Source organism: Mandrillus leucophaeus, unplaced genomic scaffold, assembly GCF_000951045.1.
Source record: "Mandrillus leucophaeus isolate KB7577 unplaced genomic scaffold, Mleu.le_1.0 Scaffold126, whole genome shotgun sequence".
Classification (NCBI taxonomy): domain Eukaryota; kingdom Metazoa; phylum Chordata; class Mammalia; order Primates; family Cercopithecidae; genus Mandrillus; species Mandrillus leucophaeus.
Window position 1 is genome coordinate 426,536 of NW_012100987.1, and position 18,632 is coordinate 445,167.

The 18,632-nt window shown below is 38.5% G+C and overlaps 1 protein-coding gene across 2 annotated transcripts in view; it reads right to left on the bottom strand.

The window, feature by feature from the left end:
* Positions 1-1,846: 1,846 nt before the first annotated feature.
* LMO7 (LIM domain 7) overlaps positions 1,847-18,632 on the bottom strand; it is a 249,361-nt gene continuing 232,575 nt past the window's right edge. For both annotated transcript variants that reach the window (XM_011972003.1, XM_011972002.1), the window contains 7 exons: positions 18,002-18,067; positions 15,398-15,450; positions 11,233-11,446; positions 7,146-7,442; positions 5,167-5,275; positions 3,930-4,032; positions 1,847-2,602 (listed from right to left, as the gene is read on the bottom strand). In XM_011972003.1, coding sequence (XP_011827393.1) covers positions 2,580-2,602; positions 3,930-4,032; positions 5,167-5,275; positions 7,146-7,442; positions 11,233-11,446; positions 15,398-15,450; positions 18,002-18,067 — 865 coding nt within the window. In that variant the 3' untranslated portion in view covers positions 1,847-2,579. The remainder of the gene's footprint in view (positions 2,603-3,929; positions 4,033-5,166; positions 5,276-7,145; positions 7,443-11,232; positions 11,447-15,397; positions 15,451-18,001; positions 18,068-18,632) is intronic.

The following is an 18,632-nucleotide window of genomic DNA, read 5'->3' on the forward strand; positions in this document are numbered from 1 at the left end:
GTTCCCTGTGTCTGGAATGCTTTTCCATCAAGTCTCTGTTCCTTCATTTCTTCAGGCTTTGGCCCAAATACCAAAAGGCTGTCCCTGACCACCTGTATAAAAAGCACTGTCAAACTTCCATTTCCAGCACTTGCAACTTTCTTACCCAGTATTTGTTCTTTGTTGCTGTCATCACTACCTGCATGTTATTTTTTCGTGTATTGTGTTATCACCTCTCTCAATCAGAAAAATAAGACCAGTCAGAGGCAAGACTTTGTATTTCTTCACTGTTCTACCCATGGTGCCGAAAGCAGTGCCTGGCGCATCAAGCATGAATAAAAAAATTTGTTGAAGGGCTGGACTCTTCCCTTGTTCCTAGGTGAAGTAACAAATACCCAGGGGCTTACACAAATGTAGAGTCAGTATCCTAGAAGAAAATAGCTCTGAAAACTGTACTTATAATTTGTACTAACAGAAATGTTATCACTAAGTAAGATAATGTGAGAAATGGGGGAAAAAAAGTCATAAGAAAGCAAGAGCAGATGAAAAGACAAAAGGCTTAGATGAAAAGGAGCAATGGTCAGAAAGGATGTTGGATAAGGAAACTAAAATGATGGCAGAATTAAGGCATCCTCTGGGGACAGTGAAAAACAGAATTAACAGGGCAGATATTGATATCAGTTTCTTCATTCATTTATTCAACCACTGCATATTGAGGGCTGCCTCTGCGTATACGTCAGGCAGAGAACAAGGCAAAAGAAATGTATCTTCATGAACATGCAGTGAGATGGACAAAGCCCATGTGCTGCTTATAGGAGTCGAAGCCAGCAGTGCCTTTCTGGAAACCACTTTGGCAATATACACTATGAGTGTCTTAAGATGCATAATCTCCGAGCAACGATTTTATGTCTATGAAAATAATATAAAGAAAGAGATGATCATAGAGTATCACAGAATTTACATATTTATACATAACCTGCACATATTAAAATGTTTGATCTTAGAAACAACTGAAAAATACACAGTAATGGAATTATCAACTAAATATTACCAAGGCCAAACAATGGAGCGCTATACAACCACGAAAAAAGGTAAAAATAACTTTAAGAACATGGAAAAATTTACAATTCATACTTATAAATAATTATATGCAGAATGAATTCAAAGACAGAGCTCTTGTCTTTGGAATTTGGGATTCAGAAAATTATATTCTTTATACTTTGGGGCATTTGACAAGTCATCCTCAAGGAACGCATTATTACTTTAACAATAATCAGAGCAAGTACTAAATAAAATTTTTATCTCCCACATTAACATTTCTTATATATTTTAAACCTATTCCAATACAGTTCTCAGTTCCTAGAAATGTCCATTCCACTTATGTTATTATAAAAGATTCCAGTAAGTTTAAATTTTTGCTCAAAGCATGTTAAAATTTTGTATCCTTGCATTCCCGCTCCAGATTTTTTAAACAAGAGACTACACTTTTTGCTTTATAGATATTCTAAGCTCACTGTTGTCTTCTCCTTTTATCATGGGGGTAGTAAAAGAAAAGATTTTATTCAAATGATCCAACAATTCATTACCCTCACCATACAAATGTATCCAAAAACATAACTTTATCAAAAATAAAGTTCCTTATTAAAATGTTTCAGTAAACACATCCAGACTGTGGCATAGTCTCGAAGGTATACACTATGTCAAAATTTGTCAAATTATACACTTTAAATATATGCAGTGTATTACATCAGTTATATCTTAGTAAAGCTACTGAATAAAACGTAACATCAAAAAAGGCCACATACTGAAATATGACTAAAAGGCCTGAGGTCAGACACATACACAGAAGAAAAAGACAGCCCACTCCTTAAATGCATCAGCAAGTTTATTTACAAATGCAATTGAACAGAAAGGCTCACCAGTTTCTGGAGAAGACTTCTAGTATACAAACCATGGTTATTTTTCATTAATGAAAATAAGCAGCTTTCTATTGGTAATTACTTAGCAACATTTCTGGTAAAGAAAATAGAGCTCCCTTCATCAAGCAAATAAATGGTACATTAACTGCATTTTTTAAAAATCAGAATACATAGGTAGAAGGAAGGATACAGAAAGCACATTTGGGGATAGATTTTAATGAAATTTTCCATATGGTTCTGCATTAATTTAGAATACATTACAATAAACAGAGCAAATGCAATTATGTATTTATATTAACTATTTCAAATAACGTTTAAGAACTTTTTTAAAAAAACAATAAAATACCCTCTTCAAAACACCACTAACTAGAAAGTCAAACTAGATCATTATCTGCCTCAAAAATATTCTTAAGTTCTTATTTTTTCCCTTGTGCTCTCAAGATGCTGAATTCAACAGGTAAATACTGCACTTTTCCCCACACACAATTACCTTATAAATAAACAACAAAAATACTGGTTCTACCAAGACTACAATGCTTCTATGCAATCTAAAGAGGCAAAAAAAGTTATTCTTTAAAAAAAAAAAGGCAAAAAAGACATACAACACATATTTATAGATCTACACGAGCAGCAACCGCCTCTTCTTCTATCTGCAACAGTGCTTTCGTATGGAGGTTTACATCACATGGCGGTTGGCCGTCCAGCTGATCAGGCAAGGAGAGAAGAAAGAAAAGTGCTTAGATTCAGAAACGTGAATATTGCCACCTGGGATACATAGCAGTCATCACTCAGAAAGTGGCCCAGTGAGGTAGAAAGAATAACCTGTCACTCACTCTTAAGATAAAGCTAGGCAAATCTCAGTGTCTCGTCTCTGGAATTCTTTATTTGTAAAAATGGAGTAAAAATGAAAATGAACTGCGCACAATAGAAATAAATTACACTCAACTCTCTATTATTTGTCTTGGAGGAGAGAAAAGGCATGGGCAATTTTAAAATGATGATTCCAGAAATCATTTCTATTTGGCTTTGGAAATCGATGAGAGAGAGAAAAACACACGCACATACACACACCCCCACCAGTACATGCCCAGCCTTGACTTTCTCCAACCTCAGTGCCAGCATCCAGGAAAGGACTGGACAGCTGCAGCAGGAAGGCTCAGAACCCACCGACAGACAAAAGAGAGTTGACTGGGCTTAAACCATTTCCAAAGCACTCTTCACATAGGGGCCATATAAATACCTCAGAGTTCAAAAGCAAATGGTTTTGCTGATACCACTTGTAACACCCTTTCACAATAAGGAAGAAACACACGTTACCAGCATCAAGGTTTAAAATATAAACAGCAGTAAAGGTTGTCTTGCTGTAGCTATACACAACACACACCCTAGTTATGCTAGCCTGCCTTTTATAACACACAAACACATGCTTAGATGCAAAGTAGCATTTGAAGTTTTTTGAAAAACTCTTTTCCAAAAATGACACTGAAACACCATAGTTAATACTTTCCTATAAAAATTATATATTGACATATTATATATTAACATAAAGCACAGACTGACTTATTTTGTATTACATAGAACAATATTTTTTAACGTTGGTCATATTCTAAATCACATAATCAAAGCCCATTGTTAAATAATAGAAGTAAGTTGATGAGAGACCAATCTTTAGTCAAGAAACAGATTATAGCCTAAATAGAAAATTCATTGAAGTGTTTTGGTTTCTTTGTATTCTTGAGCCATTAAGGGTCTCTGAGGACCCTGGGAAGATGATACAAGACACCACCCTGACTCTCGGACTCTGTTCCTCTCCATTCCTTGGCCTCACAACCCACTCCTGTGTAGCTGGAACCCTGAGCAGTGGCCCATTCACTATATACACTCTTTGAGGGGAACACACTACAATTCTTGAAACCTGGACTCCTACGGCAGTGAACTTGGAGGGGAGCTGGCTGCAGGTTCAGGGAAATGCATGGGAACCCGTGGTCTCCTTAAAAGGCAAGAAATTTTCTCTCTGATTTGCTCTCTTACATTTGAGTCTGAGATAGCAGTCGTTGCAGTACAGCTGGTGGTTTCTGATTCTGACTTCAGCTCCCGAGGAAGAGCCTCCGAGGTCACACTCACAGGCAACACACTGGGGAACAAAGAAAAAGAACATCCAAAGTCAGTGAGCTCAAGAAAGCTTGGGGCACTCCTCGGGATGCGGGGGAAATGAGCAGAATGCTACTTCTAAGCTCTTAGATACATTTCAGCAAAGAAAAAAAAAAAAAGGCTGAAAGATGATTAGTAGATTAAAATCAAGCCCGCCAGATAAGATGCTAAAGAATTCATAAAGCCAATATTAAGAGCCGAGATGACCAGTCTAAATACATTCCCCCAAAATAGAAATCATTTGCTGATTGACTTAAAGAAATTTAGTTTTATCCCGCCAGAGGAATGGTAGGTAAGGCCCCCCATGAAAGAACAGGCCAGAGTGAATGAAGGCTGGGCCGTGGCACTCCACCCTGGGGTGGGTCGCTCCCAGTGTCCCTGCTGCACTAGTTTAGCAAGTGTTCCCACACAGCGCCTCACTTCAAGACTGGATATTTCGATTCTATGTGCCCAAACCCTAATTATCTTGATTCATTCTGCTCTGCCTAGGAACAGCCCAAGCCAGCAATGTACAAGCTTAAACAAGCTGTGGTCTGTGGGCCTCCAGGATCAACAACCGGAATCTTTCTCTGGCCCAATGCAAGCTCAAGAATCAAACAGATATGTCTTTAGAGACAGAGATTACAAAACCAAACAATTAAAGCCTTAGTTCCTTCTTATGTGCAAAAACCTATCAGGTATAAACAGGCTGTGCAATTATAAAAATAGCTACAATGGTAATGGTTTTCCTTACATGTTCTTCCTACTGAAAGCTAGGCTTTCAGACCCTGTGATAATTGCATGTGTCCCTGACCTTAACAACACTAGCAGGTTATTGATATATTTCAAGTATGCCTCTGACAGCATCTTAGAGAAAGCAACTTATGTACTGTAAATGTATAGAATTCTAACAGATTAGAAATAGAAAATGCAAAAATTTTCCAGATTTAAGTTTTAAAACAAGGTTCAAGATTTGAGAACTAGGGGGAAGCAAGCAATTTGTGATTCAAATGCAGCACAGATTGACGAATACAGCACCTAGCTTGTTAGTGGCACATCTACACCCAGCGGCTCAAAGAAGCCATGCGCTCTCCAAGCAAAGCTTTACAGGCCTGCAAGCTGTTTGTCTCAGTCTCACCTTAAAACAATGCAAATGATAACAAAGACCCAGGGACTCGATGATCATGGCGGCTCCTTTGCCCAGAATGTTATTGCAGTAGGAGCATATGCGCTTCCCACTGACTGACCTAGATGCAGAACAAGAATGGAATGGAGGCTTTCACCTGGGCAGCTCAAGATTCTTCTTTAAAAGTCACACTCTGCTATTAACATTGATAATAATTTAAGAAAAGCTCTATATATATATATCCGTGGGAGAATAACTTTTTACCAGCCAACGAAAGAATGCCTTGATTATACTCTAACCTTGAACCATCTCCATGGCAGCTCTGAGACCCTTGACACCGATTCACATAAATGAGCAATTTCAGTGTAATTAGTCCATCCTGCAATTTCTGATACTATCCTCCTTTGATCACATCTGTACTCAGCCATAGCTGCCCCTCATCTCATCCACCTACATCTTCTTGCCAGTTAAACCAAAGCACACAATGTGGATCATGTCCTCCTACCCCCTCAGAACACCAGAAGGGTGGCCTCAACTTTCTTCGAGAGGCTTTGCAAGTCCTCTGTGACCTATTTTTCTCAGCCTTAGTTTTCACCCTCTTTCTTGGTCCCCCAGTTTTCTAGTTACAGAGAAATGTCAGTGCTTTCCTGACTGTGCCTCTGGCTTAGAGGATTGTCTCTGCAGGGAAGGAAACGAAAAGTACCTGACGGCTGCCATGGACAGAGGGAAGGAGGATTTCTACTCCACTTTTGTATACAGGTCTTTTCTCCTCTCCCGGTTGGTAAGGCGGCACCCGTTCTTCCACGCCTCTGCACCCCCACAGAGTGAGCACAGCGCTTAAGAGGGCACCTCCTAGATCAGGACCTTCTTAGGTCACAAAAGCCCTCAGTCCATCCCTCTGCTCTCCCAGAATGGGTCTCTCAGTCAGTAAACGGGTCCCCCTCCTCTAGCTTCCTCTCGTCCTATAGACTGCACCTCCCCACAGTACCCAAATTTACCCTAAATCTTCACCTCCGTTCTCTCAATTCAAACTCATTGATACACACTTTATATCCTGGTACGTGTAAAATTATTTTGGATTTATATAAAACATGTTTTCTTATGAAAGTCTCTTATCTGATAGCTTTAAAAAGTCTCAATATTAATCAATGTGTTTCTACTTTGAAGTATCCCATTTGTGATGGAAAGGAGTACATGCCAACAGCACTCTCTTGGGGTGAGGAGAGCAGCACTGCCCGATGTGCTTACATGAGGCATGAAAGATCTGTGGAGAAGCTACTCAGACCTAAAAACCCAAGCAGGGCTGATACCTGAGCTTCACTCCATTAAAAAAAAAAAAAAAAAAACCCTATCATAACATATACACTTCCCACACCATATGCCCTAGCAAATTCAGCTGATGTAGCCTGAACAAAATGTGGGCAAACAGAACGCCCAAGCAATGATTTTGGCAATCAAAAACCCCAAAAGCAAGATATATCCGACTTCACATTTTTTTAATCCAGCTAGTTCGAAGTCCCCCAGGTGATGGAGCATGCCCGGAAAAGCACTGTAATGCTCTTCTTTTACACTCAGTTCCTTGAGTTTGTATGACACTGTCATGAAAATAGCTATTTGACAATACTGCTTCCACTCAGAAATTTGAGAAGCATTTGTGAGCTGCTGTATGTTTTCATGATTCCACACCGAGAAGTATTCAGGCACGTCTTACATCCAAGACACTGACCACAAGCACAGGCAAATGAGACGGTGGCAACAAGTAGACACCTTCAGTCTCCAGTGGCTTCACAAGACATCCAGAAATGCTCTTAGAGTTGCATGGAAAGGTATTAAGCAAGCCTTCATTGATTTCATACTAGAATACCAAATCTGACACCTTTGAAAGGGCTTCTTTTTCTTTTTCATTGGAAAACTTGGACAGGATTTGGGGGATATTTTAATGAAAAAATACCCAAGACTAAGAGAAGAAAGAGAAACGGCAAGGGCCTCACCTGTTGCGCAGCTGAGAGCCTGACTGTGAAGTTGAAGGGGAATGGCTTCTCGGGGTGGGGGACTGTGTGGTGGCCACACCTGTGGTGGAGGTCTTCACAGGGCCGGCTGAAGGCGGGGGCACGCTGGAGGAGGGGTTCCGCATGTAGGCGCGGTTTGATGTGGACACCAGCTGAGGTGGTGGGCGACTAAAGTCTTGCACGGAGGAAGAGGCATAGAATCCTGTGGGCTGATTGAGCCAAGGGGGCTGTCTCCAAGAATTGGACCGAGGGGAGTCCAGGTTATCTAAAGATTCGCCTCTGAAACACAAAAAAGACTCGTCCAAATAATGTGATATGTTCAACTAGAAATCTGTTTAATTCATCATTCCATTCATTAAAAATCCATTTTATATATTTTGTATGTGGGTATTATCTCAGTATTCTAGTTACATATACAGATGTTCCTTGATGTATGATGATGGGGTTATGTCTCAATAAACCCATCATAAGTTGAAAATATTGTAAGTCAAAAATGCTTTTATTTCACCTAAACCACCATACGTCGTAACTAAGCCTAATCCACCTCAGTCATGCTCAGAACACTTACCTTAGCCTACAGCTGGGCAAAATCAAGGAACACCAAGCCCATTTTACAATAAAGTATCAAGTATACAATTTACTGAATATCCTACTGGAAGTAAACAACAGACTGGTCATACGGGTACTCGAGGTATAGTTTCTACAAACGCTTATCACTTTCACATCATTGTAAAGTCAAAAATCTTAAGTCAAACCACTGAAAGTTGAGGACCACCTGTAAAATTACCTTTAACAAGTAAAACTGATTTTCATCATCAGTGGCATCAGGTTTCATAGTCAATCAACCTTCTTTTTTAAAATCTGTTTTCTTTCCAACTTTTATTTTAGGTTTAGGGGATACACGTGCAGGTTTGTTACGTGGGTCAATTGAGTGTCATGGTGGTCTGGTGTACAGATTATTTTATCACCCAGGTAATATGCGGACTACCAGAGAGGTGGTTTTTCAATCCTCAACCTCCCACCCTCCACTCTCAAGCTGGCCCTGGTGTCTACTGTTTCCTTCATTGTGTCCATATGTACTCAATGTTTAGCTCCCACTTTCAAGTGAGAACACCTTTGTTTATTTTTATTTACTCGGGGCTCAGGTAAAACAATAAATACCAACCACCAAAGAAAGAAATATAATAAGAAAAATATTTTTAAAATAAGAGCTAATATTCTACTAAGTCTAAGAAGATTGACACCCTTTAAATCTTCAACAGTTTAGACAGCAAATATAAAGTCTTCTAAAAATTCAAAGAAATACATTATTTAAGAGCTTAAGTATGACAAGCATTAGGTTAGATACTTTCACAAAAATATTAACATTATTGAATCTTCACGACACTAAGATTTTTTTTAATCTCATAGAAGTGAGCTTGTCATAGGAAGAGCCAGTTGGTGGTGGAACTGGCTTTCAAACCCAAGTTCTCTAAAACAATCCAGATCATGCCTCCTGTGAAGATCTCATTTATGTAGCACCTGAACCCCTAAATTTAGCAGCTGTTTAATGTCCACATTATAAAAGCATTTATCAGTCATTTCCCTTAAAGTACATATGCTTTTAAAGATTTAGCTCCCAAATGGATTTAAATACAACTTTTGCAAAATCTCTCTTAAAATTTGTGTACTAACATTAGTACTACCTACAAAAATGAACTCAAAATTATAAGAATTCGTCTACCTGGTCAAATTTAATTTTATTGCTTTCAAAACTTTTTCTTATCCCAAGCTTGAAATTTTTCTTTTAAATTTTAACATTATAAAAATGATACATTATCATAAGGAGAAAGACTGAAGTTGCAGAGAAACACATCTGAGGGAGAAGAAAAGTCCTTCCTCTCCTGACTCACCTGCCCCAACCCGCAGAGGTAACCACCATTAAATGTGTGTTGTTCCAGACCTTTTCTCACATATGCAAGCACATATTTACATACACATATAAATTTACATATGTAAGTACAGATGTGTCTATATACATAGGTAATGTGTTTGTGTTTAACAGTCTTAAACAAATGGATTATTCCACAACAGTTTGCAGTAACTTCATTTCCATTTATTATGTATTATCTTAGAACTATCGTCATTCTGCTCATATGATAGACTGTACTTCAGTGGCCTCCAGTGAACCATACCTTTTGGTATCCACGCCCTTGTGTAGTCTCCTCCCACTGACTCTGGGGTTAGTTACATGACTAATTTGGCCAATGGGGCATCAGCAAACATGATGCACATGGCAGCTTGATAAGCACTTGCTTATTAAGGCATTGCCTTGGTGCGAGCTTTTCCTCTTTGAATCCAGGTCCCATGCCATGGGATAGCCCAAAAAACTGTGTGGAGAGGCCTACATGCAGAACACAGGCCCCTCAACTAGTAGCTCTGGCCAAGCTCTCAAGGAAGCCTCTACAGCTACAGGGACAGGAAATTACAGCCTACTGCCAAGATAGACACAGTTCACGAGCTGAGACTATTTTTCACATTTTCGAAGAGTCTTTAAAAAAAAAAAATATATGCGACAGAAATCTATGTGACCTGCAAACCCTAAATTATTTACTATCTGGTCCTTATACATAAAGACTTACCAGTCCCTGCTGTAAATGACTACAGCTGCTCAAGTGTCCCAGCCAATATCATGCAAATAACTGCCCAGTCAATCGTCAGGACTGTGAGAGATTATGAGTTATTGTCTTAGCTCACTAAATTTGGAGGTGGCGTATTAAGTAGCAACACTTTTCTTTCATTCTTCAATAGTCATGCAGTGTTCCATCTTATCAGTATGCCACTGTTTATCGAATAACTACTGAATATCTCCTTACTAGCAGACACTGGTTTTCTTTTGCCATTAATGAATAATGTGTAAGTGTACATTCTTGAATATATCTTCGCATATTTATCCAAATATATCCAGAAGATAGAGTGCTAGAAACTACATTGCTCAGAGGGTCAGATATATAAACTTTTGCTTAATACATACTGAAAACCTGTCCAACCAAGTGGAAAGAAGAATTCCTATTTCCATATACAATTGTCAATACTAAATTTAATCAATTTTAACTCTTTACAAATCCAGTGAACAAAAGAGATACATTATTGTTTTAGGACTACTGTTGATCTTTTACGTTTATTGGCTTTGTGTTTCTTTTTCCCATGACCTGTCTTGTTCATATCCCTTTGTCTATTTTTTTTATTTATTTGTTTATTTTTTTGAGACAGAGTCTCTTGCTCTGTCATCCAGGCTGGAGTACAGTGGCGTGATCTCACGGGTTCCAGTGATTCTCCTGCCTCAGCCTCCCAGGTAGCTGGGATTACAGGCGCACATCTATTTTTTATAGAGTTGGTAGGGATAATTTTCTGATTTTTACAAAGTTATTAATATACTGACACAATTAGCTCTTTCTCTGTGATACGTTACAAATAAATTCCCCAGTCTGTCTGTCAGCTAAGAAAATACTGAATCAGAGCAGCTGCATTCATTTACCCAAGATACATCTTTTAAAATGTTCCTGCACTCATTTCCAATTAATATCGATATCTTTATCTCCTTAAAGTTATAAAAATTAGGTTTATCATTTTGTGAACCCAATTATCATGATTCCAATCTAATCATTATCTCATTAGAAATATAAAAATATGAAACTTCTGTTTGTTGAAGTTCAGCAGCCAAGAAGGTTCTAAGAGCAGTGTGCATTATTTAAGCATCTGAACCTCCCTTCAGAACGCCCCATCCAGATTTCCATCCTACTACCCATGTGATTCTGTCAGTGTCTTTCCTGCTTGAGCCAAAGTTTCCTCATATTAAAAAAAAAAAAAAAAAGAAAACACTGGAATTATTATCCCTACCTCAATATGTTTTCCTCAGATTAGATGAGGTCATGTAAACTGAGCAACTGGCTGTCTACCACACAATAGTGCCCCAGAGCATTCGCTCTACGTTCCTTTCATCTCTTCTGCCCAAAGCACCAGCATGTCTACAAATTAAATATCTGCCTCACAGTAAAGACAAGAAAACAACTCCTAAGATGTCTCGCACCTTCTCATGATCCCAGGAAGACTAACAGGCTCTTTGTTGACACTGGCACTGCGCTGTCGGATCCAGCTGTTGTCATTGTGAAGGGGTGTTCTCTTCCTCATTTCCTGAAGGATTTGCTGCCTCTCCAACTCTGCTCCTGATGGTACTTGCTCTTTCTTGGAACTCCTCTGTGAAGAGGTTGTGTTCCCAATTCGGTCTAAATATTTATTGCTTCCTAAATTAAAACAAGTCAAAGGCTTTGGGATTAGCACATTTTAAAAGTGACAGTGATGACTGACATCACTAATGATCAGGGGAATGCAAATCAAAACCATAATGTGATACCACCTCACTCCTGCAAGAATGGCCATAATCAACAACTCAAAAAATAATAGACAATGGTGTGAATGCAGTGAAAAGGGAGCACTCCTAAACTGCTGGTAGGAATGTAAACTAGTACAACCACTATGGAAAATAGTGTGTAGCTTCCTTAAAGAACTATAAGTAGATCTACCATTTGATTCAGCAGTCCCACTACTGGGTATCCACCCAGGAGGAAAAGATGTCATTATATGAAAAAGATACTTGCTCACCCATGTTTATAGCAGCACAATTCGCAACGCAAAAATGTGGAACCAACCCAAATGCCCATCAATCAATGACTGGATAAAGAGAATGTTATATATATAAAATAATGTATGTGTGTGTGTATATATACACACACACATATATATACACATATATATGGCATATACACGCACACACATATATATATGACACGGAATACTACTCAGCCATAAAAAGGAATGAATTAATGGCATTTGCAGCAAGCTGGATGAGATTGGAGACAATTATTCTAGGTGAAGTAACTCAGGAATGGAAAACCAAACGTCGTATGTTCTCACTTATAAGTGGGAGCTAGGCTATGGGGATGCCAAAGCATAAAAATGACACAATGGGCCAGATGTGGTGGCTCACGCCTGAAATCCCAGCACTTTGGGAGGCCGAGGCAGGTGGATCACAAGGTCGGGAGATCGAGACCATCCTGGCTAACACGGTGAAACCCCATCTCTATTAAAAATACAGAAAATTAGCCGGGCATGGTGGCAGGCACCTGTAGTTCCAGCTACTCGGGAGGCTGAGGCAGGAGAATGGTGTGAACCCGGGAGGCAGAACTTGCAGTGAGCCGAGTTCGCACCACTGCACTCCAGCCTGAGCGACAAAGTGAGACTCTGTCTCAAAAAAAATAAATAAAAAATAAAAAGAACACAATGGATTTTGTGGACTCAGTGGGAAAGGGTTGGAAGGGGGTGAGGGATAAAAGACTACAAATTCAGCTCAGTGTATACTTCTCGAGAGATGGGTGTACCAAAATCTCACAAATCACCACTAAAGAACTTACTCATGTAACCAAATACCACCTGTTCCCCCAAAAACCTATGGAAATAAAAAATTTTTTAAATAAAAAATACAAATACAAAATGATAGAGAGAGACAGATGGAGTTGATGTAACAAAAAAATAAAGTGTATTTGAAATTGCAGCCTCGATAAATAAATAAATAAATAATTTTAAAGTGACGGGATAAATCGCCATGGCAGCGCAGCTTAAAATGTGGCTTTGTGCACGTGTGCTAACATTGTCAATTCTCAATGAGGGTACTTCATGAGAACATAAAGTAACTGCCTCCTATTCCAGAAAGTCCAGTTCCACAGTCAGAGCCACACCAGAGAACGCACTTGGGAAAACGAAAAAGGCTGTCCAAAAAGGCAACAATCAGTACTGGTTTCAGTATTACTCAGTTACAAAGTGCTCATCTAGAAATAGTTTTTCTTCCACTCATCCGTTCCTAAATTAAATCAATCAAGAACATGCTCAAACGTTTGCTGTAACAACTCTAAAAGGAAATGGAGTTTTCTTCTCTCAAAAAATGTATACTCCCCTGGGGAGAGAGGACATAAATGTACATATCTCTGGCTAACATGACCCGAGTGTGCACGGTATAAGTTACAACCAAAATTGTAAGAATATGAGCACATTCAATCATCGAAATGGCTTTTGTGAACAGGAAAAATACTCAAGCAATTCAAATAATCATCTATAAATGTTATTAGACTTGCTTCTACTCTAAGAAACTGACAGAACTATAATTCGAATGTTGAATTTATTCGTGACAAGTCAGTCAGGTTTTATCCTAAGGACTTTGTCTCTTGGATTTGGCAATTAGTTTCTGATTGGGGTAAAACACCCACAATCAGACCAAATCAGGGGGTGACATATCATTCCTGCCTTAATCTGGATTCGGAAATCTCATCTAAGGATTTATTTTCTTTCTTTCTCCACATTTATTGCTACTGCCATTCTTTCAAAATGTATTGTTTGTCTATGCCTTGGTTCATCTTCCAGTAAGCAATGAGCAAGACCAAAGGTTTCTCATACAACTATATTTACATTTGTGTACATACAAAGCTTATCAATTGGGTCAGACTTTAAATAAATGTTGCTTTTTTTTTTTTTTTTTTTTTTCTTTTTTGACAGAGTCTGCTCTGTCGCCCAGGCTGGAGTGCAGTGGCATGATCTCGGCTCACTGCAACCTCCGCCTCCCGGGTTCAAGCGATTCTCCTGCCTCAGCCTCCTGAGTAGTTAGGACTACAGGCATGTGCCACCACGCATGGCTAATTTTTGCATTTTTAGTAGAGTCAGGGTTTCACCATGTTGGTCAGGCTGGCTGGGATTACAGACGTGAGCCACTGTGCCTGGCCTCTTTTTAAAGTGTTGTTTTGGTATAAGCAAGTTTTTAAATCAAATATTTAATAACTTCCACTGCCTGCTATCCCAGAGCTTGCAATGAGTTAATGAAGGGGGGGAAACACACATACAAAATAATCCGATTAATGACACAAGCCACAAATATTAACAAGATTATTCTGGAGATTCAGTTTTGGTTACTGAAAGGTCTTGTGTTTACGTTCAGGAGAGAGAATATAATCACTGCAGGTTAAAAATATTTCATGGAATACTGAAGTACTTAAACTATAATTTTAATGGTGGCTAAAGGCAAGTTCAGGGAGAATAAATGGAAAATACAAATAGGGAAAGGTAAGACCTGAGGAACCAGATCAGAAAGTATGTGACAAATTGGGAACTGAGAAAGATGATAATGTGGTTATAGTTAAAGACCCCTTAAGGGAAAAATAGCAAAATTGACTGGAAAGTTAAACTAGAACCAGATAACGAAGGTCCTAGCTGCTCAAAGAAAGGGATAATCATAGAACTGTGAATTCCAATAAAAACTGTAAGTTCTATAAGCTTTAACCAGAGGTCACAAACTAGCTGCCACCAGGCTATGTGGCCTGTAGATAGGTTGTTTTGCTCATAGGGTATTTTAGTTTTTTAAAAAGATCTCTTGTCAGCACATAAAAGATAACACATGAAAACAATTTTTTTTTTTCACTTTTCTGTTACAACAGGAAGAGTAGGCAATCAGAGGCTTGCCTTCTCCAGCATGGCAATGATAGGCTGGAGCTGGGCAGTGGCTATCCACCTTGATGGGCATGTTGACCTCAGCCCCACCTGGACCTTCATTCATTCATGTAGATGACCAGCCACCTGCTTACACAAACCCTGATATGCAAACCCTGCTTAAAATGGTAATTACCACTTAGGGTTTTTTTTCATAGTGACATAATTTCTGCTATATGCATTCTTCAGAAACATATTTTATAATACTAACAATGTCAAGTCCAAATTGTTTTTGTATAATTAGTGAAATCATAATTTTTGATTTTTTGACATTTTGGCATTTACATGCATAAATCAAATTACTATGCAATTTTTAAGTCCTCCAGTATTTCGTAGAAATCTTTTCTGTACTGTTTCTTTAGCTGCAAAATAAAATCTACTATACATAGCTGCATCAGCATCGCTTTGCAAAATTCCCACATATTTCATTAGCAATTTAAAAACCATTTCAATCTCCCAGTATTTTTTCACTGTAATATAAAGCCAAAAATAAACACAAGATAGTTGTTTTGCTGTTTTTATATACAGAGGTTAAAATACTAAGTATTTTAATTAAATAGTCTTAATGAATCTGAAATATCTTGACCTTAAAAATACTTCTCCTAACATGATAGCACAAATAAGCAACTGTGAAGAAGGAGTTTGGGGGGAAAAATCGCATTTACCATTTTTATTTGTGGAGTAATCATCCAGTTCAGTAGTAGATCTGGATTTATTCCTAAAACACAGAACACAATATATTAAATATGTCTCATTAACAACCTCTTTTATATTTATGAAGTAAAAACACCAAAGATATTGCTTTTTAAAGCAGTTGATTTATTTTGTATATCTGCTGAGAGCAATTACTTTTCAACCAAGAAATTTTTCATCTTTCACAAACTCACAGAAAACCTTGACATCCCTAAAAAAGAGAAGAGTGAAATGCTGGAAATAGATACAAACACGTGACAGTACTTCTCCAGTTTGTATGATGATGAAGACTATAATTTATTGATCAATTGTTGTCAATGTTTGCCCTGGTCCAGATCTCAATCTTACCAGGCTTACAAAGCATCTGCCATCAGATCACCTACAGTCAGTCCGTCCCACCTCCTCCACACTGCCCAGGGTTATAATGTCAACTTCTTGGGCATTAGGGTGCCACTGACTACTGTGGAACATTAATTTACCAAATGCCATCTTAGTGTTCCAAAGAGGTACTAAAGCATACAGCACAGTCAACTTCTGGAAACGCCTTAACTTTGTACCAATAAAACTTAGGTGTATAAATCAACACATGCTAATCTCATTCCCATTCTGCTAGACACACTGAACTTTGAAAATAATAGTGGTAGCTGGGCATGGTGGCTCGCTCCTGTAATCCCAGCACTTTGGGAGGCCGAGACAGGCGAATCACTTGAGGTTAGGAGTTTGAAGCCAGCCTGGCCAACATGGTGAAACCTCATCTCTACAAAAATACAAAAACTAGCTGGACGTGGTGGCGTGTGCCTGTGGTCGCAGTTACTTGGGAGGCTGAAGTGGGAGAATCACTTGAACCCAGGAGACAGAGGTTGCATTGAGCTGAGATCGCGTCACTGCACTCCAGCCTGTGTGACAGCGTGAGACTCAGTCTCAAAAAAAAAAAAAAAAAGAAAGAGAGAATAGTAGTAATAACAATGTATAATATACATTATAAGATGTAATATTACACTTATGTACCTATATGTACATATTACATATGTATAAACCCAATAATCTATAATACATAATGTATCATAAGTGGTAGACAGCTGCACTTGTGAATAATTTCACTTGTATCTACATAGAAGAAAACATTTATTACCGGATGTCTAGCCACACTCCTCGATGCCTCTAGGGCATGCTTTATCTGGACTGCCTGTAGGTATTCATATTTTCCCGGCTTCCTTAAGTTTCCTTTCTCTGCATTTTAGTTATTTTCCCCAAGGTCATGAGCTACATAAATAAAGCTTTTGTAAATATGTAAGTAAATCCATAACTTTTAAAAGGAGATAAACATTTTAATGATTTACAGTTACCCAGAGAGATTATAAATAAGGTCATCTATCACCAGATTTTCCTTTAGCTTATTGTCAGCCTATTACTACCTGCTTGTCCCTTTCCTTTTCCCCTTCTATTCTGAGCCCTGTTCAGTTATCCTGGCTGCTTGTAGATACAAGTCTTTCCTTATATCTAATAAATAAGACAAAAGGAGACATTTCAGCTCTGAAAACACAAGGTAATGGCCCTCCCCTCGACATTGGTTTGACAGACTGTTTAGAAGTCCTCAGTGATTTCAAAACTGCAAAACATTTAAAAAATTACTTTAAAACATTAAAACAACATTTTAGGAAATTTTAAGATACATATAACTTTCCAGACATCTTGAATTTTATCTTCATTCACCAAAACTGACCAGTAGTTCTAACCAAACTGCCTAAGAGAAAGGTCACTATTCCCATATCAGATGTCCCTTTTGGGAGTAATGTTAAGTCATTATTCATAACCTTTTTAAAATGAAGATTACATTGGATTACAGAAAATGGACACAGTTCTTTCCCAGCCATGCCCATTCCCCTTGCCATGTGATTCCTGCCATAAAGAAGCAGTGTTCTTCTCTTCTCCATGATCTGTGACTGTATGGAGTAATGTTAAGCCATTATTCACAACCTTTGTAAAATGAAGATTACGCTGGATTACAGAAAATTGACATAGTTCTTTCCCAGCCGTGTCCATTCCCCTTGCAATGTGATTCCTGCCATAAAGAGGCAGTGTTCTTCTCTCCTCCATGACCTGTGACTGTGACTTTAGACAACTTACACCTCAAGATGCCTTGCAGATTTCCTCTTTTTAATTCCCTTTCCCCGCCTCACCACCATGTACACATAAGACCTCCCTGGCTGGGTGGACGTTGAAAGATATGTGACCCAGTTGTTCTCACTGCCCCAGCTGACCCCAGCCAACCCCCAAAAGCAGAGCTACCTAGTTAATAGGTAGCAGATATATGAGCGAGCCCAGTCAACTAAAAGGCTGCCCAATTGAGACCAGCCTAAAATGCTGACCCATAAAATCATAAGCTAATTCATTAAGTTCATGAGTAGTTGTTACACAGCAAAAGCTAACTGATACAAAGATCAACCAGCAATTCCTCTTTATATCCCACAAATGACAAAGGGCTAAAGTAGTTCTACAAATCATCGATGCAAGCCCTGGAATATTATATGAAGCCAACGATCATCAATTAAATTACAATAACATGCTCTACATACCTGTCATTAGGAAGAAAACCTGAAGATGCTTCTTCTCTCTTTGGTATATCATAGGAATCAACAGGCCTAAAAGATAGAAAACTGTTTTGTAGTCAAAATATTAGACTTTAAGCCCTTCCCTGAGTTTAAGAAAGGGGTATCAAAATAATGTCATTCTAGCCTCTTTATGCAAATGGTCTTTGGGTTAAAAACTAAACATACAAAGGTATTTCAATGAATAACCACAGAAAATAGATCCCCTATTGCCAACAGACATTTGCAAGCCATTCATTCACTCATTCATTCTACAAATACATATTAAGTGCCCACCATATTCCGGTACCACTCCAAGAATGGGCTACAGAAGTACACAAAACAAACTTACTGACTTTATAGCACTTACATCTTACTGCAGCAGGCAGGCCAACAGATAAACAAATAAATGCATAATATAAAATAAGTTAAGAGTACACAGAGAGAAGGACTGAGAAGGGGCCTGTATTTTAAATTGGGTATTCTAGAAAGTCCAAGGAGGTGATGTGTGAGCAGAGACTAGAAGAAAATGAGAACACAAGACACACAAACATTCAGTGACTTCTCCAAGCAGACGGACTAGAAAATACACAAGTCCATGGGTATTTTCAAGGAAGAA